This window comes from Argiope bruennichi, chromosome 7 (genome assembly GCF_947563725.1).
Source record: "Argiope bruennichi chromosome 7, qqArgBrue1.1, whole genome shotgun sequence".
Taxonomy (NCBI): domain Eukaryota; kingdom Metazoa; phylum Arthropoda; class Arachnida; order Araneae; family Araneidae; genus Argiope; species Argiope bruennichi.
Window position 1 is genome coordinate 83,758,599 of NC_079157.1, and position 22,118 is coordinate 83,780,716.

The 22,118-nt window shown below is 32.0% G+C and overlaps 1 protein-coding gene across 2 annotated transcripts in view; it reads left to right on the top strand.

The window, feature by feature from the left end:
* Positions 1-22,118, top strand: part of LOC129975650 (cubilin-like) — a 176,167-nt gene that overhangs the window by 19,469 nt on the left and 134,580 nt on the right. For both annotated transcript variants that reach the window (XM_056088750.1, XM_056088751.1), the window contains exons 9-17: positions 985-1,114; positions 4,337-4,505; positions 6,271-6,402; positions 7,289-7,384; positions 9,345-9,475; positions 12,737-12,926; positions 16,566-16,678; positions 18,169-18,406; positions 18,823-19,007. In XM_056088750.1, the coding sequence (XP_055944725.1) occupies positions 985-1,114; positions 4,337-4,505; positions 6,271-6,402; positions 7,289-7,384; positions 9,345-9,475; positions 12,737-12,926; positions 16,566-16,678; positions 18,169-18,406; positions 18,823-19,007 (1,384 nt within the window). The remainder of the gene's footprint in view (positions 1-984; positions 1,115-4,336; positions 4,506-6,270; positions 6,403-7,288; positions 7,385-9,344; positions 9,476-12,736; positions 12,927-16,565; positions 16,679-18,168; positions 18,407-18,822; positions 19,008-22,118) is intronic.

The following is a 22,118-nucleotide window of genomic DNA, read 5'->3' on the forward strand; positions in this document are numbered from 1 at the left end:
TTTAAATTGTGTATTCCCAGTCAACAATGACTGGTCCAATCTGAATAAAAAGTATAGTGTTAGCAGCCGTTGACTGATAGGGCCAGAACCAAAGGATACTGATAGAAATCTCAATTTTTGTATACGAAATACGATAAATAAAATATACAGTGCTCTGGAAAAATTCTATAGCGAAATTGCGATAAATCTCTACATTTTAGAACCCCCTTCGCATAAAAAAAAACATTTTCTGTGAATTTCTCTAGATGGGAATTCAGTAACTCAAAAAAAGAATAGAGCTATATGAATAAGTTTTATGAATTAACAATTCCTAAATTGAAGATCTGTAAAAATTTTAAATGAAATCCACCAATGAAAATTCTGTCTATTTACCCAGCCATATGCTCGCGAACTCTACAACCTAGATAAACGTAATTTGACACAAATGCTTCCATTCTAAAAATTATGGAATAAAACTGGTAAATGTTATAAGTATCAAAATTGAAAATATTAAAAAAAAATGCCGAAGAAAAGCTGAGCAGACCAGTACAAACATTCTAGCAATCTACATATACGCATTCTTGAATTATTTAGAGGATTATTAGTAACGTTTAGTATATTATAAAACTTTACTCATTTTATACTTTTACATGCAAATGAAGTTTGAATCTTGTTGGCATTTATCAAAAGTCATCAAAACCTGTCAAAGGATTTATTGTAGGGTGATCTGACTTTCCGGATCAGTTTAAAAAATAACACAAGGACGGAACAGGCTAGATAAATTAATATTTGTATGTGGTAAAAAGATGCATTTTATGAGATTTGAAATGCGTATTCGTTTCTTTTCACTATATTATGAAGATGAACAAAATGTGCTCTATTTTATCCATATACGAGAGTATCAAGAGAGGAGCAATTCAACTATTTTTTTTTCTTTATATAAAATATAAGCGAAAAATATTTTTTTCTCCTTTTAATAAAATGTCTCATTCGCATGTTTTTCAGCTGCAACTGCCCTGCGAACTGGTTTGGCATCCATTGCACTCAGCAACACGATGACTGCAGCACCGCCTCCCACCAAGAGCTGTGCGGGCATGGCACGTGTGTCGATGAAAAGAGAGCTCTTCCTGGGCAGGTAGGTTATACTTTGTCATGATCCAGTCGCTTTTATTCAACAATTCTCTTTCGTTAGTGTAAAATGTACAGGGTTCTCTAAAATAGGCTGACGATTTAAAAAAAAAAATGCATAACGCAAAAACGGTTAAGTTAAAAAAAAAAAAATTCTTGCAATAAATTCTTGCGACAGCCATAAGTTTTTCCTTCCACAGTTTTTGATTTTAGTTAAAAAAAACTGTGGATAGGTAGCGCTGCAAGTCGCTTTCACTGTTTTTCCCACGTGCAAATCATCAAAATACGTAGCATCAGAAGCATACTGTTTCTACTTTTTCCTCTGGGATCACTTGAAGGATGCAATATGCCAGAAAAATACCCAAAAACGTGAGGAACTTGATGAAATAATCAGTGACGCATGTGCAGCCATTCCATTGGTCACTTTTCAAAAAATGAATGCCGATTTCGTCCTCTGATTGCAACATGTGATTGCGGCTGATAGTAGACCTTTCAAAACTATTGTACTCTGATTTTCATTTATTAAAAGATTTCGAAAAATTGTGATGTGATTTTCAATTATTTCTTTATTTACATGTTTATTGTTTAAAGCGCCATCTATCGGCAACTTTTTGAACTAAAACCAAAAATTGTGAGAGAAAAAACTTTTGCCCTGTCGCATGAATTTGCTGCAACTATATTTTTTAACTTTAGTATTTTTCCTGTTATGCATTTTTAAAGCTCGTCAGCCTATTTCAGGACACTCTGTAAGAACACTCATGTACGTGGTAATATGCATGAATGCATTCATATTAAAAACCCTTTTTTTAAGCTAACTTATATTTATTTTAACCAAATATTCTCATAGATATTACATTCTATTTCATCAAAATGTATTATCAAAATGTATATGTAATATTATTTCATCAAAATGTATTACGTGGGTTCTATTATTCATGCTTAAACAAAATCATATTATATAGTTGAAAGAATTTAGAGGATTAAACATATGCCTCCCAGTGATAATAATAGTTGAGATTATTAGGTTTCACTGAGCAACTGAGCAAGAGATGAGAATTCGACAAATATTATGCAAAGTTTGATTTTAGGAAGGCTAAAAATAGTATACCTATAAAAACCATCTATTGTGTGGCATGGTGTGAAAAATTGCTCCCAAAAAGTATTTTATACAAATTATAAATAGTTTCCGGTTGTCTTCTTAATCTTGTATTAGACATATCTTGGGTATCTCCTGCAAACACTTTAAAAAAGCAAGTATTTGAACATAATCATTTTTAATGCTCCCTACTTTTGAATGAAATTATTATTTATTTGGTAACTAAATTCATATTACAGGCGTAGAATGAATTTTGTTTTGAATAATCAAATTTTTCTTAACTCAAAAAGCAAAAAGAGTGCAAGAAACCTGAATAAGAATCACTATTCCTTCCTATTTAATAAGAATCACTATTTCCTTCCTTTGATAGAAGAATTTTTGCCATTTGTTGACAATAACAAGAACTAAAACACTCTGGCTGAATTCAAAACTAGTGGGTCAGAAAATATTAAGTTTTAGAATTGATAAAATCTCATTGGTGATTATACTTTGTTTCATGAAACAGGTGAATCCCTCTGGTACGCTAAGGTGTAGCTAATGATTGTTTGAAAAAATTAGTTTAGTTATTGTTATATAAATGAGAAAAGATGCATTTATGGATGTATCAAACTATAGATATGGGTTTGGGATGCACATTCCTATCTCCCACTCTATTTTAAATATGTAGAAAAAGTCGTTCATAGAATATGAGTGGTTAACTCATTGGTAGATGGCATGTGTTGTTGTTTATAATGGCACTTACTATGGACAAGCTCGCTGACTAAGTCAGCGATTTTAAGCCAAGGGCGCATCTCTTGTTTCAGTAGCGCCAACTAGGGCCAAGAGAATGTCTTAGCTACTCACGCATCACATTCGCTTCCACAACCCCTATTTAAAGGGGGGCACATTCACACATCTCACAGATAAAACAGAGGAAGAACAACCCTGCCCAAACCGGGACTCGAACTTAGGACGCCCAGATCACAAGGCAGACGTGCTACCCCTATGCCAGGACGCCGGCAGTTGGTATGTGTGCTCTCAGTTAGCATATGGAAATCATACTGCACAATAGTAAATATCAAGACACAACATCAAATGAATTCGTCGAATTTACTAAATCACATATAATGAATAAATTTGAATTAATTTTCCATACTCACGTGAATGTACTCGGGCAAATTCTTGTTAAACGTAATTTAAAAGAAAGAAATAAGTTAAACAAAAGTATTCTTTGCAAAGTATTTTTTTAGTTCGGAAATAGGGATGCAAAAACAACGAAACAAAGTAAACGTTTACATTTAATGACGCTACTTCTGCTGAATGAATAAATATAATTACCTATTGAATGACCATGACTGACCTATTCACGGCAATCTGTATCTCTAACAAAAATGCTGATTGATTCTAAAATTCGTAGATTAACTATTAAAAGGATGTACTGAAGGATTTCATAAAATGCCACTAGTGGGCATCGAAATAAAACAAGCTGCAAATTTCAAAACAAACATAGTTTATTTTGTGCAACATGTAAAGACGATGAACAAAGTGTTCAACAGCTGACCACAGCTAATCACCAGTGATCTGTCACATATGCAATGTTATACGGTCCTTTATGTCAGCCAAAGTTGCAATATTCCTCGATAAGCCAGGCTTCTTTAAATGGTCCCATAGCCAAAAACCACACGGGACGAGATTGGATAAAAAAGCGATAGTATTTATTGGAATGTAAAATTTTTGGTAAAGTATTATATTGAAATCGTTGTAAGAAATCAGGAATCACAGAGTCTCATCAGACATTCAGCTATATGGAAGTTACCTTAGATTATTCGTTCCTATTCATTATATAATTCTAAATATCTACTCTTACGTGTATCGTGTTTTTTATGAACCAAAAAACTCTTGATGTCAAGACAATATTGTTCTGTAGTACACTTTCTAAGAGAGAGAGCATGTAATTATTCTTGTAAATACAGTAATTCAATTTCATTTGTAGGGCTTTCTGAAGGGAATCTTAGAAATATTTTATCCTGGAATCTTTAAGAAATAGTAAATGATCATGAACCAAATGGTGCATTTTATGACCAATGCATAAAAATTTATATTATTTTCTTAACTTCATTTCTTCTTACTAAATAGTTTCTGCTTCTGTTTCAGCCAAAATATCGTTGTATTTGTGATGCCGGATGGCAAGCAGGCAGCAGCGGTCCGGCTTGCACGGTAGACATAGACGAGTGCAACGGTCCAGTTAGAAGATGCTCTACAAATCCACCAGTCGTCTGCATCAACCTCCCCGGTTCATTCCACTGTGGTCCATGTCCAGCAGGTAATTGATCTTTTATTTTGTTTTGATGGTTTTACTAAATTAAATTCTTTGTTTCTTTATGAAATTATTTATTACATTCGGGAAAATTCTGATAAATTGAAGCACTGGACACTATTGTTTGCATGTGAAAGTTGTTAAGCTTTTTGAAGTAAACTATGTTCCAATATTAATTTATAAATACTTTTATCTAGTTGAAGGAAGGAAACAATAATATACAAGAAAGTCTTAGTTTCTTTTTAATGAGCGGGCTTTTTATCTGCATGTTTCGCTATCTTCATGCAAAACAATAATTTTTCAGTGAATTATCAAGCAATATAAAATCTTCTACTCATGTTGGAAATTCTTTTGCAAAGATCACGCAATTCTAAACTGAAAAAGTAATAACAATTCCAAGTTGGTTTGAAAATATTCTGCTTATTAGCTCATTTCATACCATATTTGTTGATGTGGTATTTCTTTGACTAAAAATATCTTGAAAAGTTTCTAAAATTTTATAATTTTCTCTATTATAACTCAGAAATTTATACATAGAATCTACTTTAGAAAAAACCAGAGGATTGTTTATAACACCAAAATAATAATAATAATAATAATAATAATAATAAATAAATAAATAAATAAATATAAAAATATACGGAATTTCCAAAGAGCTTTAAGTTTAGAGACTTCAAACCTTTCCGAATATCTAGTTTTCAAAGAGGATAACAAAATGATTTTAAGCTTAATTCATGCAAAATGCATATATTGTAAAAATGCTTTTTCAATTCAATCGATTAAAATTTAGTAAAAAAACTCATCTTTTCTTTCATTTTATTTAAAACATGTTATGGCCACATATAAATTGATTATTGATGAAAAAGAAGAATAAGAATTGAAATTAGTAATATTAAAATTGTTTATTTAAATTTCGAATACTTCCTTCATCCGAATCTCTGCTTCAAGATTCATTATTTTCTGGTACAGTGAAGATGTACCAAATATTTTTATCACTCTGATTAGTCTTAAGTTTGAATATTTTGATCCATTTATAAATTTGTGTAATAACTAATTTTCTATGTTGTTGTTTCTTATGGCACTTGCCACGGACAAGCCCGATGTTCAAAGACAGCCGATTTAAGCCTAAGGGGGAGAGCGCCTCTTGTTTTAATCGTAGACTCATCTAGGTCTAAGAGTACGGCTTGACTACTCACGCATCACTCATTCGCTTGCACAACCCCTTTTTACAAGAGGGCACATTCATACATCTCACAGATAGAACATGAAGAACAACCATGCCCAAACCGGGACTCGAACCCGAGACGCCCAGATCACGGGGAAGATGCGCTACCCCTATGCCAAGACGCCGGCACTTCTGATTGTAATACATTTATACTCGTTTTTCAAAAGAATTTCCCCAGTTGGGACAATTCAAATGAGATTCTAAGCCCATGGTAAACATAAGTCGCCTGACATTTAAGTGCATGCTTCTTTAAGGTCAGCTTTAATGTAAAATTACACGAGAAGATTCTAAATATTCAATTGATTCAAAAATTATTCGAAGGGATATTCAAAACAGCATTTAAAGGTTGATTTTGCCTCTTGAAGCCGAAAAAGGAAATCATGTGTCAGTATAGCATACGATAACTGGCAGCCAGAGTTGGATGACAAGCATCTGTACGTTGGTCAAATGTCTGCGACACATGACAATGATAAGACGCCATTGAACGGCAACTGAGTTTATTAGATACATTTAATGTTTTAAATAATCTTTTTTTTCTTGTTTAAGGATACACTGGAAGCGGGCACACTTGCTCCGACATTAATGAATGTGAGATGAATAATGGTGGTTGCTCTATTCAGCCGTATGTTCAGTGCATTAATACCATCGGATCCAGAACATGTGGGCCATGTCCATCAGGTATGACACGCTACACTCTTAACAATTACCTTCTGTCTTGATAGATTAATCTAATACATAGAACCAATGAGTAAAATTCAAAACTTAGTCACCTATTTTTTGACATCTATATATTTATTTTGCATTTTTGTATCGGATTACAGTAGTCTCTTCCATATGGTTCGGTAGAAAAAGAAAGATTTAAATTTATTAAGAATAAAATTTCCAATTTCAGATCCTTTTTGCCTATTTCAAAGTTTTTGACTCTCCTAAATTTTCTATTTTTCCATCAGTGACAATTTCCATCGTGGTTAGATGAAAATAATTCTTTTTCCTGCGACTCTACATTACTGCTACATATAGTGGTACAGATAGTAAAGATACTGTTTTTAATTACAGCCAGTCAACCCATTAACACAGAACTAAACCGTATAAACAGGGGATTATTGTGACTGGCTGTTGCTGTTATGATTATTAACTATCCAACATAAGAAAACAACGGCCTACAAAAGTTCAAAGAATCTTCAAACTGTTGTTAAAAGGCTTTAAATATTTTCCACATTTCTTTTAATATGTTTAAATTCCTAGAGTATTACAATATTGTGTTAAAAGATATTTAAGGTACTACTCGTATTATTAAGAAAACTCCAGGAATTCCAGGTATCCAAGAATTCTATGCTAGCTAATGCTATTACATTATTCGGTCAAACCAAGTTTTGCTTTAAATGTTGCAGATATATGAGAATTTAAAAGTCTTTGTCAACTGGTGAAATGCAGCCTTTTTGGGGTTAGATTAAGAACTTTTATATGAAAATTATAAAATAAATGATACTTTATTTTTTAAGCCTAAACAGATCATCCTCAAATAGATATTCTATAAAGTCTCATTTTGTTTCTGTTTTTTTAGGATACGTTGGAGACGGAGCTCACTGCTCTTTTATAGGAGTCTGCAATGTCAACAGAGGAGGCTGCCACCCTCTTGCAACGTGCGTAGAAAACACTGGTAAGCTCTATACAGTGGTACATTGAAACTTGTTTCCTGTTCCATTTTCTTCAAATGGCTAAAAAGTAATCGGTGGGAATAGTCTCCCTACAACTTTCTTGCACACACTCTATTAAAGGTGTTATCCGAGAGAAAGTTTTGCATAGCATTGGCGTACAATAGTTAAGCAATATTTTTTGGTGCGAATTTAGTATTTTTGCTGAATCCATCGTATCATCCTAAATGAATTAGTTCGTGATTCATCCCTGGCAAGCAGTCAATAGTATCTGAAAATAGATTGTCTGTTTTAGCCACATTTTTCTCAATCGATTGAAAATAAAATTTGATACAAAACTACTCTTGTAGTCTCATAAATCACATACCAAATTTGATATATTCACGTCATTATGTTTCTGAATTACCGTATATGCATACTTCTGAAAGTACAGTCCGACAGATGGACAACCCCTTCTTGAATATGGCTCCAAATTTGATAGGCGTCTAGATTATAGATGTTAATTCTGTATATCGAATTTTATTCATTTAACTCACTTCATTTTGTAGTGATGGTGTTACAATACATTCGAACAGCCGGACAGACAGACTTTTTCTGAGTAGATTTTGCTCAAAATTTGATAAAAATCCACAAATGATGTATACCAAATTTCATTTTTCTTTGCCACATAGATATTTTCCAAAAATGTGTTTTTCAAATTCAGGAAGATCAGGATATTCGACAAAATCTCGAGTTCGAATTTTTTGATGATTATTATACTCTCTCCATGCTACGTATACGAGAAAGTAAAAAATAACATTGAGAATAATAGAAATATTTTCCTTAAATAAACTTTCAAATCTGACATTCTTCTATAATATTTTTACGGAAGTCACCTTTCTGAAAGCTTCAGAAAAAGCTGACCACTTGCATTCCGTTAATAAAATTTTACCGCCCTTCAGGGCTTTTTCATTATCAGTACATGTGTTTGTAATTATTGAATTCCAACGAGATTCAAAAGCCTTTACTGAATGCTTCGTTCTGCAAAGTTTCATCTGAAATAGCAACCTGCATACAACGGTAAATTATCTACAAAGATAAGCAACATAGGTGAATATATTCAGGAATAGGCATATTATATAGAAAGTAGAGTATGTCATAGGGAAGACAGGATACATTTTTAAATGCAGCTAAAAAGAATATGGTAAACTGAAAAAGATATTCAAAAAATGAAATAAATTTGTTTCAAAAAGAAACGAAAGAAAAACTAATAAAATAATTTGCATATCTCGTCAGTGATGACACGGTAGATTTAATAAAAGTGCTAAATGCATATCAAAAGTTAATATTTTGTAACTATTGTATCCCAATATCATGTAAGACGTTCTCTGGCATGACAAGTTTAAAAGAAAATACGGCGAGAGAGTTTTGAGAAGACCACTCCCACTGGTTTGATTTGCTAATTGAACGTGAAAATCTGGGAAAGAACATTTTAGTTAATTCTTTTCATGTATTATTAATGTATTTATTTCATGTATTATTTTTTTGTTATTTATTTCAAATTTTCTAAATGCTAAATCGTGCTTCGTGTTGATTCATTCAGAGGGAGTGGTTTGTTGCTTAGTATATCAATTTCCCCAAATGCTTTGGCTTGGGAACATGAAGGTTTCAAGTTGGAGATCATATTCCCTCGAAGAACCGTCGTGCAACCGGGTCTGGTGTGCGTTAAATCCATCGGAGCTCAATAATCTTCGGCTGATGTGGTGTGGAAGTTTGGAGAGGGGATTCCAGATCAGGTGTCGTCCTCGTCATCTGAACGCTGTCCAAAATTACGAGATCCATCCCAAAATAGCCTTAGAGTTGCTTTAAAACGGGATGTTAATATAACTGAACCAAATGCTTTGGTATAGTGATAAACAAATTTTTGTGGATGCTACAATCCGTTGCATTGCAATAATAAGCATAGAATTTGTTTCTTTTTTGCAGCTATAGTCGGAACCTACAGAGAGTGCCGCTGTCCGGCAGGGTACATAGGGAACGGGGAAGGGCCCAATGGATGCACCGCGTCACTTGGAATGAACTGTGCCAGTAATCCGTGCGTATCTGGAACATGTCATGTAAGTAAAGTGGTGTTTTTATTGAGCTGAAAAGAAAGTCCTAAATTTTTCGGTATTATAAAATAGGTGATATTTTACTCACTATGAAAATGTATAAATTGTGTAAGTTTAAAAGGCTGAAAACTATAAAATTCTAAAATATTTTAATCTAAAAATCTAAATGAAAATTCTAAAAATATAATTAAAGAAGTCACCCTGACAACGAAAAAAAAAAAAAAAAAAAGCAATCAAACCTGCATTTTGTTAGGATTTTTCTGAATATATGTTTTTACTTCAACCATAAAATTCTTTTCATTATAATTGCGCTGTATTAGTTGCAAGAATTATGCATCTGTTAGTTATAACTAAGTAATAATATGTTTAAAAGGACTAATTATATTGAGAAAAAAAAAGCAATCAAACCTGCATTTTGTTAGGATTTTTCTGAATATATGTTTTTGCTTCAACCATAAAATTCTTTTCATTATAATTGCGCTGTATTAGTTGCAAGAATTATGCATATGTTAGTTATAACTAAGTAATAATATGTTTAAAAGGACTAATTATATTGAGAAAAAAAAAGCAATCAAACCTGCATTTTGTTAGGATTTTTCTGAATATATGTTTTTGCTTCAACCATAAAATTCTTTTCATTATAATTGCGCTGTATTAGTTGCAAGAATTATGCATCTGTTAGTTATAACTAGTTAATAATATGCTTAAATTATATTGAACTAATTATATGACTAATTATATTGAAAAATTATCATATATTAGTTACCTCTATTTAATAATACATGTTTAAAGGACTAGTTAGATTGAAAAATATCATATATTAGTTAATTCTATGTAATAATATATGTCTAAAGGATTAGTTGTAATGAAAAATATCATATATTAATTATCTCTAGGTAATAATACATGTTTAAAGGACTAGTTAGATTGAAAAATATCATATATTATTACATAGAATTAACTAATATATGATATTTTGTATATTTATATATAATATATTCCAAAATACACACGGTATATTCATATACTATGTATTTTATATACAGTGTATCCCAAAATATATCGAGTATATTTTGGAATGTGAATATGAAAGTAAAAATTTGTTGTTGGCTCTTAAGCTAATTTTCAAAATATAAAACATTCTTTCCTATTTCCTTCATGTGCATGTATAATTTACATGCTTCTATAATTTAAAAATAAGGCCAATGACCCATTTTTAGCATCGATATCCTAAACCAAGTAATTGTTAAAATGCAATCCTTCTGAGTTTTTTTCGAGGCAGAGGTGTGCAAGTTTTCTTTTCTTTTGTTAGAGGTCATATGCTAATGAATGCGCCGATTCGCTTGCCAAAAAAGCAACAAAATTAGTTGATTTCATTCTGATGAGTATTCCGAAATCTTATTTAAAGAATGTCTTGAAAGAAGAGGTTATATCTGAATGGAATACCTTATATCAAGCATCGACTAACACACAATTTAATAAGAAATTTATTCCTGCCATACAGATACGCTTAAAGGCTAACTATTTTGATTCTAATTTCAATTCTACCCAGTTTCTGACTGGGCATGGAAACTTTAAAGCATATTTAAAACGCTTCAATTTCGTGTTCGTGCTACGCTAGTGCAATCCTGCATGTTAAACATTTGTTATTTGAATGCACGAAATTTATTCCAGAAAAACGTAAACTCAGAAACGGCCTTCTAAAAATACAGCTTCGCCTCCACATTTATCTGCCTTTGTACAGAGAAAGTCATCTTTCATTTCCTTTTGTGCATATCTAAATAGGGGAATATAAGGTCAAAGGTGAATTCCGGAAATACATTCATTCTTCCTTGCCTCACCCCTTAAAGAAAATGAATCGTGGAAAAGTGGCAGTCTCAGAATACTGAAATGATTTGTATTAGGGAATCCCATAAATTTCTTTTCTATTTCTAATATGAAATGAATACACTATATTTACTGTTTAAGATATTATTTATTTTGTTATATAAGAACCCTTTTGCTCTATTACCATCTTCCATATCTCAGGAAGCCTCATTATGACTTCATTCCAAAATTTTTGTGTTTAGGACAAGAAATAATCCTCGAGATGTGCTTTTATTTCGCTGATGTATTTAAAGTGCTTATCGCAAAGAGAATTTTTAAGGGCAGAAAGAAGTATTAATCAGATGGAGTGAGACTTGAAGAGTGTGTAGGATGCGGTAAAACATCCCATTTAAGCTGTAAGAACTGCTCTCTTACGACTAATACAATATGCGGTCTCGCGTTGTCATGATGAAAAACAAAGCCTCGTCGGTTTATTAATTCTGGTCGATTTTTTGCTATGGCAGCTTTCAGTTGATTCCGTTGATGACAGTATTTCGAAAAATTTATTGTTTCATCTTGAGGAATGAGTTCGTAGAAAATTACGCCTTTCCAATCCCACCAAACGATCAAAAGAACTTTTCTTGGGGTGTAGTAGAGCTCTGGTACGAATGAAATCATTGACATAGACGATTAATAGATAAACCTGCATATTTACACAAGCACAGCCAGATAAGGCAATGAGAAAGAAACTTTTAGGACACCCTAATACTTTTCATCCGTGTTCTTTTTTAAAAAAATAATAACAAGGCAGCGAAAATTAAGAATCAATCAAAGCAGTCACGAAACATATAACGTGTATTGTTGTTCAGATAAAAGAAAAAAAAATCCAAATATGCTGCAAGTCACACAATTCTGCTCCAATAATTAAATTTAATTGAAAAAACAATTCTGTAAAAGAAAAATTATACTTGCTATCAAATTATAATTTAGTCGTAAAAAAATTAAAAATTAAAATAATGATAAACATGTTTAAATTATTTTCTATTTTTTAATATGTCAATAAAAATGTACGTTTTTTTTTCTTTCTTTTCTTTTTTCCCTTTCTTCTTCTTTCCTTTCTATTCTTTTTCTTTTGCTTTTAATATATATTATATTTGATTGCCCTATATATTATGAATGTTGAAATTCATTCATTTTTCAAATTCAGTTACAGATGGCAATTCCCACAAAAAATTAAAATTTACCTAATATTAATTTGTTAAATTATAGTTGTGTTTCAAAATTATAAAATTATTGGATTGCAATCAGGAATACACATCCCTACGACCAATTTTTAGCTGAACATAGGAGCAATATTTACAATATTCAATCCTTAAAAAATGAAATTTATACGAAGGAGATTAAATAAAAAAAATTGCAAAGCTTAATTTAAAAAAAAATTTATTTTCTATTTTCTCTTAGGATGTGGGCAGTTCTTTTCGTTGCACCTGCAACTTTGGTTTTACCGGAACACTTTGCGACCAAGAAGAAATTGATATGTGTGCCACTAACCCGTGCCAGAATGATGGTGTCTGTTCCCGGACTCCGAATGGATTCATCTGCAATTGCCAAAGCGGTTTTGAAGGACCCACTTGTGCCCAGAGAACAAGCAGTAAGATTGATATAATATCCTGTATTAATTTTCATTTTTTTTTCTTATTTGAATGATTAAATTCATCAAAAATATTTGATCTTGAGATTTTGATAATTTTCACATATTATCAGGAAGAAGATGACGCCGTTAAGCAGCGTTCACAACTATTGCGCACAATGAAAAGCCACGCCTACTTCAGGAAGGTCACGTGACCCCAACAGGACCATGGCAAATGGTAATCTCATCGGGACAGCTATTTGCCATTGACCCATTGTGGGTCACGTGACCTTCCTGAAGTAGGCGTATCGGGACTACTATTTGCCATTACCCCATTGTGGTCACGTGATCATCTTCAGGTAGGCGTGACCTTCCATTTCGCGCAATAGTTGGCCTCGTGTGAACGCTGCTTTAGTTTAAGCAAAAAATTAGATTTATTAGAAGGAAGCAACTCGCAACTGCACGAGACTGAGAACTTATCCGTCACTGATGGAGCTCAGCTTTTATACGTATATAGAATGTTCGAGAACAATTGAATTTGAATATGTAAGAAAGATCTGGAACCTTCCTGATCTTAAATAAACAATAAATTACAATTTAAATAAAAGAATTCCAGTTTTTGGATAAAATATCACGGCTGGGATTCGAACCATGGACCAACCGATCTTAAATGAGATGGTCTGCAGTGTGAGCCACGGCGATTTCTAGCTATTGTGGTTTATTTGACAATATTATATCTAAATGACTTTTAAAAGCGAGTTTTACTTGTGATTATGTTTGTCTCAGTGCCGTTTTATCCATCTGTTTACCTGTGAGCAAGCCAACATAAAAATCAATTGAATAAAAGGGATGGAATTTGATGTGTAATCTTAAACAAAAAAAATTTTGTGTTCCAGACTTCCAGTTTTGAATTTAATTCAGGCAAGGAAATATGTCTGCCTGTCAAAGTGTATAGAAATTATGGATTCCATTTCAATTGGCATTGAAAAATTTCTCATAATCAAAATAAGAGTTCCTAAAAAAACCATATAATTTTTACCAAAGCACAGAAAATACACATTTGCGTACTTTTAATCTGTAGTGAATAGCTTATAGGCCAGTTAACAGCTACGCTGCATGAGCAATTGTTTTTGTATCCTGGTTATGTTACTGGACTGCGAACCACAAGGTCTCAAGTTCTCAAGGCCACAAGGTCTATCCTCGCTCATCTCAATCCCCTAAAATGGTGACCTCGTACGATGAACCTTCAACCTTCGTACAGCTGTTCTGGCACCATCTACCCGCAACCAAATTCGTCAGACTGACTTGACGCAGCAACCCAAACACGCTCGCCATAACGCTTGGCGCTACACAAATGGGTACAGGCGCATTAGAATCAACAGCTAATACAATAACTGCCATATCGTTCGTCTAACCTCCGACTCCCTGGAGGGAGAGTCTGTAGTGAATAGCTTATAAGCCAGTTAACAACTACTTTGCACGATCAATTGCTTTTGTATCCTGGTCATGTTACTGGACTGCGAACCACAAGGTCCCACGTTCTATCCTCGCGCATCTCAATCCCCTAAAAATCGTAACCAATCAAAACACATTATAAGTAAAATAATACGTTGATTAATCAAACTGCGTTATAAGTAAAATAAGGTAATAATACGTTGATTAAAAAAAATGCGTTATAAGTAAAATAAGTTAATAATACGTTGATTAATAAAAATGCGTTATCAGGTCATTGTGAGAAACAGCATCAAAGTAGTAATAGAAGAACTATATCTCATAAAGAGGAATGCAGTTTGTTTGAATTTTCCAATATTTTTATAAGATCTTATAAAGACCTTTCTATGTTCTAAATGATGTTTGGTGTATAACTTTATGACTAAAATGTAAATGTGTATTAGTTATTAGACCTAATCCATTGATGAGATAACCATCTGCCAATTTATTTATTCGTGTATACGTAATGCCGATAACACAAAAACGCAAAGACTTAAATAAAGAATTTGTTATATGATCATATTACAACAATTGTAATTATATGTAAAATTTTTGTTTCAATTTGAAAAAAAAGACGCCCGAAATACATATTCTGATTTCTTTATAACACAGAAATCACAAAAAGTTCATGCGCTGTACCTGCTATTTTACACGATGTATAGAAGGCGGGGGAGGGGGGGGGCAAACCACTTGGGCTGTCCCTCTTTCGCCATGCCTCGTCTTTGATTCCTGTATAATAAAACTTCCACATATGACACACACATAAAAATAAAGCATATGTGACATTAACGGCCTTGTCCAAGATTCATAATATACATGTAGAACAGGTAAGCGAAACATTTGCGGAAAGAGCAAAGTTACTGCTTTTAATTACTATTTTAATTTATACGTCATGTTTGGATTACCGTATTCAATATCCAGTAAAAGAATTCCCAGTTAACGAAAATTAAATAACCTTATTGAAAAACCAAATTCAGTATCACTTTTATTATAACCGCATTTGATCTGAAACTTTTTTTTCTGAATTTTAACAAATTTGACATCGTTATTTTGTATGCAGTTGTTGAATAAATAATTGTTGTTTTGCAACGAATGTAGTAGTTTTTTAGATTAGAGCTACTACACCTATATATCTCCAATAATGGTTCTTCCATCAAATTTCTCAGTTCTTCGAAGAATCTAATGAATAGTTTTAATAGAATGAACTTGTAAGTAGTGCTGTGCTGATTTTCAATTTATCGGAAATAATCGATAATCTTGAAAAAAAATTATATGTATTATCTTCGTGATTCATGAGAAAACAAGGCGAACTAAGAAGATATAATCATAGATAACTACATTTATGATAAGTTCGTGTTGTCCTGAGATTCAGTTTATGTATACGATAAACAGTAGAGCTATTAAAATAACACGATTTTTATATCTCCCACAATATAATACTCAAAAATAATTTGTTGAAGAAATCGTAAATATTAAGCATAATAGAATAATAGTAATTATTTTGCAGTTAAATTTAGCCAATTTTCCTGCCAAAAATAGCTTATTGCCAAAGGTAACTGTACTGTATTGTCAAGACTTTTACTATAAGTCTTGATAACACAATGGAAATATGTTTGAAATGAAATATTATATATTCCAATGATTTTATTTCTCTCTTTCTCTCTCTCTTATGAATGGGAACTAAGTATTTCGTTTAAAATTGAAACAGGTGAATTCCTTTTTCTTTACTAAAACATCCTTTGTGAGTAGGTACTAGATGTTTCGCTAAAATTTAAACAGAGGATGTTCCTTTTCATTTGCTAAAACCCTGTTTATAGATGAATATTAGATGTTTCATTTAAGCCTTTATCCTATAAAAATTAACAATTGTCCAATAAACTGTCATTTTATCTTGGCAACCCCCTTTTTTTTACCTTTTCAGGCAGACAAGCTTGACACATGCAACAGACTACAAGTTTCTGCATATTTAAAATGAAAATTAATACTTATTTGGAAATATTTAAATATAACAAGTTGAAATAACAATACATTTACCAAATAGTATCTGATTAGGAGGTTAAATGAATTCGTATGACAAGCTGTTAAAATAATATATCATTAAACTTTTATTCTGAATTGTTATTTATAATGATACTAATAGATAAATTCACTGGTGTTTTTTTTTTTCAGGTTGCGGAGGGGAATTCGTCCAAGATAATGGTACTCTGCAGTTCCCCGAAACAGGTATCACTTACGATCACATGATGAGCTGCGAATGGGTTATAACTGTCAGCAACACCAAGGTCAGAGCATGTTGATAATAATATTATATAACTTATGTCTATTTAAATATGAAAGTTTTTACATGCTACATCATTGAAAATACAATTAAGTAAGTTTGAAAAATCTCATAAATAATTATAAGAGGCAAAGCCTCTCAATTAGAACTGCGGTGGCATAAGAGTAAGATTACGGTTTCGAAGCCAGAGAATTATGGGTTGAAAATCCGATTCGATTAGATATCTAATTAGTATGTTTCCCTTGTGACTCTATAGATTCATATTTGGGAATTTTGCAAGGAATCTAACACATCTTTTTAAGCCTGCTAACAATAAATGTGTTGAAATGCGACTGACTATAATCTGTCCGATTTCCATGAACAAACATAATGGCTGGTTATTCAAAACAGGCACTATGTTTAATCTTGGATATCTGACCGAATAAGGGGGAAAGGAAGTGAAAGTTAAAGTATTGATTTTTCTTGTTTAAACAATGGGCTATTAATTTCAGAGAATCAGTTTAAATTCCAATGAAAAAAAATTGAAATATGCTGTCGCACATTTCAAAATATCATGTGGGAACATTATTTTCTTAAGTCACATGGTATCAATCCGGCAGAAAAACAGCATGCTCTCACATGACTCCTATTTCGCAATCACAACATTTAGAAAAACGATGGTTTTTGTCCATCTGAAAAAACAATCGAGTTCTAAAAATTTTTTCGAGGCCAGAATATTGTGAAAAACAAGTTTAAACAGGTTTGAAACAATCAATTGACTATCAGATCGCACATGCGTCCATATTCAGAAAACGATGCCCCCCCCCCCGATTTCAAAATAGTTCGAGCTTTAAAAATTAATCTCAAAGCAAGATGTTTTGCGAAAATCCGATTTAAACTGGTTTCGAATGATCACGGGACTATTTTATTCTGCAATCGTCATCTTTTAAAAAAGCGATGTTTTTTTCTTTTTTTTTTTTTTCTTTTCTTTTTATAAAATTGTTCGAGCTCCAATATTAATTTTTCCAGCTAGAAAAATTGAAAATTAATGTATACAATATAAACTTTTGATACTTTACCTCGCTGTTTCGGATTCATTCTCAATTTCTTCTTTGTGCTTCTTTGGGCAATAACTTCTTACAATCCTGGTATTTATTGGTTAGACAGGAGAATCGGATACATGGCGGGCATTCGCACCATGTTGCAACTTTTTGTTGGCGATAAGGCGCCAAATGTGCCAACATTCATTATTTCTTAATAACACTAAACGCGAAAAATTGATGCCTCAAAAGCAATAAATCGCCAATTTTCTGCCCGTGAATTTTGTGACTTCAAAATCTCCAAACCAAAACAACATCATGTTCTCACATGATAAAAAGAAACGATACCTATAAAATAGTAGACTTATGAAAATAGATATCGAATATTAAGATAGTTTAATTAGATCAGGAAGAATTTTTAAAAATTATGAACACGAAAAAAATATGTTCATTTTTTAATGTTTATGTTGTATAGGTGGTAAATCTCACTTTCGACTACTTCGATTTGGAAGGCGGCCACAACTGCGAGTATGATTTCCTGCAAATAAATGACGGTGCAAATTCTGCTCGTATGATTCTGAATCGGTTCTGTGGTGAGAATCTTCACGGCCGTAGCATTGTCAGCACCCACAATCAAGTCTATCTCTGGTTCAAATCGGACAAAACAGTTGCTCACACAGGATTCAAGCTCAACTGGACGGCACAGAATCCAGGTAATAAATAATCAGTTTGCTGACAACCAAAATATTCGACGCAATGTAGGTGAAAAATTCTTTAGCAATCAAAATTACCTAAATGAATATGAATTACTTTTATTATATTAAATTTTTTTCTCTCATATAACACTTTATTTTTTTTCATATATTTTGCATTGTTAGGACAAATCCAATCTGCAAATGGAAATTAGAAATTGTACAAACTAAGAAGTCAATACATTTGTGATTATTTAAATGTTATTTACACATTTTTAGAAAGATTTCGATAAAGAATTTTTAAAAAACAAATGTTTTGGAATAAAATTTTCTGACAACAGTTTATTATTTGAAATAATAAATATTGTCTGTCACTTTTAAATTTACTCTTCTTAGATGATTCAAATAGATTTTTAAAGAATGAATTTTCTTTACAGAATGCGGCGGTGAGCTCAACATTTCAGATTATGGATCCTTCAATTCTCCTGGTTATCCTGGAGTTTATCCCAATGACAGAACATGCGCTTGGCTGGTGAGAGTACCCGTAGGAAAACGAATACAGTTTCATTTCGCCACGTTACAACTGGAGGTGCATTCGAACTGTTCTTACGATTACGTTAAAGTAAGCATAAAAGAGAATAATATCTTTATCATATTTTTATTACATTTTTTCCTTATCATCTGAGAATAAAGCAAAGTTAATAATATCCCTCCTTCAATTTTTCTCGTATATTTAGGCAAAATGCTGCATTTTATGGCATATTTGTGCATCTTATCATAGCAAATTTATACAAAATAACAAATTTTATAGCATATTTATATATTTAAACATAATACCTAAATTATGTTTAAATATATAAATAAATTATGTTTCTTCACATTAATGAAGACATTAGGAAAGCCTGATATATTGCAAACTATTAAAAATATAATGTATGCACCCTGATCAATGAAAAGGTTAGTGAAAAAAATGTATCGAGAAAAAGAGTTAATAGCATTACATATATGAAATTTACTGTTTCAAAATTCTTTTTTATAGATGACGTGTTTCAATGCTTAAAATGTGTAAATTTTTATGAAAATTGTATTTTTTTATGATAAACTTATATAAAACAGAGGCATAAACTTTTTTTTAATTTGGGGATATGAATTAAAATTAATAAGTAATTTCAATTATTGTTTTTAAATTTTTTTTATTATATAGAAATTTCTTCATAACGAAATTTTTGGATGGAACGCTGAGACTTCATTAAATAGACTTGATATATTTATACTAAAATATGCTTATTTCCATCTCTTCTACCTGCTTTTAACCTTTAATTGTCTGATTACTAAAGGCTCAGAGCTTTGGGATTGCAAAATACTGTAACTCCTGAATCGCTGTTTCAAAGGTAAAGAAATTCTCTATTTCCCCTTCTCAAAAATCATAATGGCAACTCATATTCTTAAAGACTTTAACCAACCAATGGTTTTGCAGGATTATATAACGATACCAATACGACTCTTCTTCCCTTCGGGTAATCCATTTTACCAAACAGCTAATTTCGAATAACTAACGATCTGCAATTCATTTTCTCCCTAATTTATTAATATTTGTCATAACAGTACTGCAAATTTTGTTCGCAAATATTGAAATATAACTACACCAGTCCCACCAGTAGTCATGAGGGTTTATTGAATAACCGGAACTCTGCGATAACATAGGTGGAACAATGGGCCGCGGTGGCCTGATGGTAAGGTCCCGACTTTCTGACTTCCCGAGGGCTTCAGGTTCGAGACCCGTTTCCACCGAAGAACCGTCGTGTAAGTGGGTCTGGTGCACATTAAATCCGTCGGGGCCAAGCAACTTCATGACGGATTGGAGGTGGAGAGGGAGGAGTTTGGAAGTTTTGGAGAGGGATGAGTGGTGCTAGCTCAAGTGTCGTTTTCGTCATCTGACCGCAGTTCAAAATTACGCGATCTGTCTTAAATTAGCCCTAGTGCTGCTTTAAAACGGGACGTTAATATAAGTAAATTAAAACTAAAGGCGGGAACTATGGTTGAGTTCTAGGGGACCATTAGCGACACAGTAGACCCCCTCACTGTTTGGAGGCACATCCCGTCATCGTTTGGGATAGCCAACCTACGCCACACCATTTTTGTAATCACCAGGGTGGTAAGAACAGACCACCATACTGGAAACATACCATGTCCATATTTGAAGTGCCCTTTGGAGATACGTTAAGTTTATAAATATTGTCATCGTTTGATTTGATCGATTGAATTAAACTTTCTTTTAAGCATAGTTAAACCACTACCTTTTGGGGTTGTGGTTTACCGCAGTTTGATATTAAACACTACGATGGTTAACGCTGAAGATTTGTCAAAAATGTATTAAAATAATATATATAAAATATAATGGCAGAGTGCACCAAAGTGTAACAAAAGACACTTTTTGTTAATTTTTAATTAATATTTAATTAATTCTGGAACTTTGAAAATTTGTCACTATTCTTTTTATTGTCTTATATAATAGGTGTGCAAAATTTGGACTGATTCGTCATAATTATTTAGGAAAATTTGGTTCGATTAGGCATAGAATGACGTTTATTTGTATTAAAGTATCTGACTAGGTTAAAAATATGAATTTGGATGAAAATGTGCATTTTTATTTTCTTGCAGTTTCAAAAAATAGGCCTATTTCTGCTTCCAGTTATATCTTTATTTATTTTCTATATCAATTAGAAGCCAGGTTATAGCAAACTATCGACATGTAAGTGATGCTTATTTATAAGCATTTGAAAACTTAAAATACATTTTCTGAAGAACGAGTTTTTTTATAATCCTACTGTACAAATATCGTCATATCTCAAGAAATAATCAATATATCTCAATGAAATTTATAATGAGTGCTCGCTATGTTATTTAAAATGTAATGAATTATGAATTTGATGTTGAATGTTTTAGGAATAGATTTGTTATTGTTCAATGTAAATATTATTAAAAAAATGCCAAAATTTCATAGATAATTCCTTATATTAAACACAAAATTGTTATTTATGAATATAATTCTTAGACAGTAGTTTCACTCAAAGATATGTTACAAAGCAAAATGAACTCTAACAATTTTTTTAGAGCAATCCTAATTTGTGTAAAATGCTAAACTTTACATCGAAATATGCCTTTCTTCTAAAGTTACATATATATATTTAAATAATTTCGCCTTTATTCATCATTTTATCTTTATATTAATAAAAAAACATCATATAAATAATTAAAAAAACCGTTTTAGAATTTTGTTGGACACCCTAAGATAATTTAAATAATTCATGCAACTACTGTCCGAAGTCATGTAAAACAGGAATTGAGCAGTTCATGAAAAAAATAAGTCGATTTTTTTTTGTCATTGCTCTCGTTTTGTTATAAACCGTTTTATATATGACTAGCTGAAACCAGGCGCATGGAAGCAGCAGAAGAAATCATTCTGGAAATGTCGTTTGAAATTTGAAACAGTTGTTTATAGTCTTGTTTAATTAGAAATGTGAGAAAAACGATATTTATTTTCTTATGGACAATGAATACATTCATCGAAACTTAATGATATATAAAGGAGAAGTACAAATAAAATTTATTCTATTTTTTTAACTTTATTATTCAAGGGTCTTAGGGTAGACAATATTTTTTTTATATTTCCGTCTTCAGTAAAAAACAAATTTCTTGACTGTCCGACTCGTAAGCCTCGAGCATACGAATG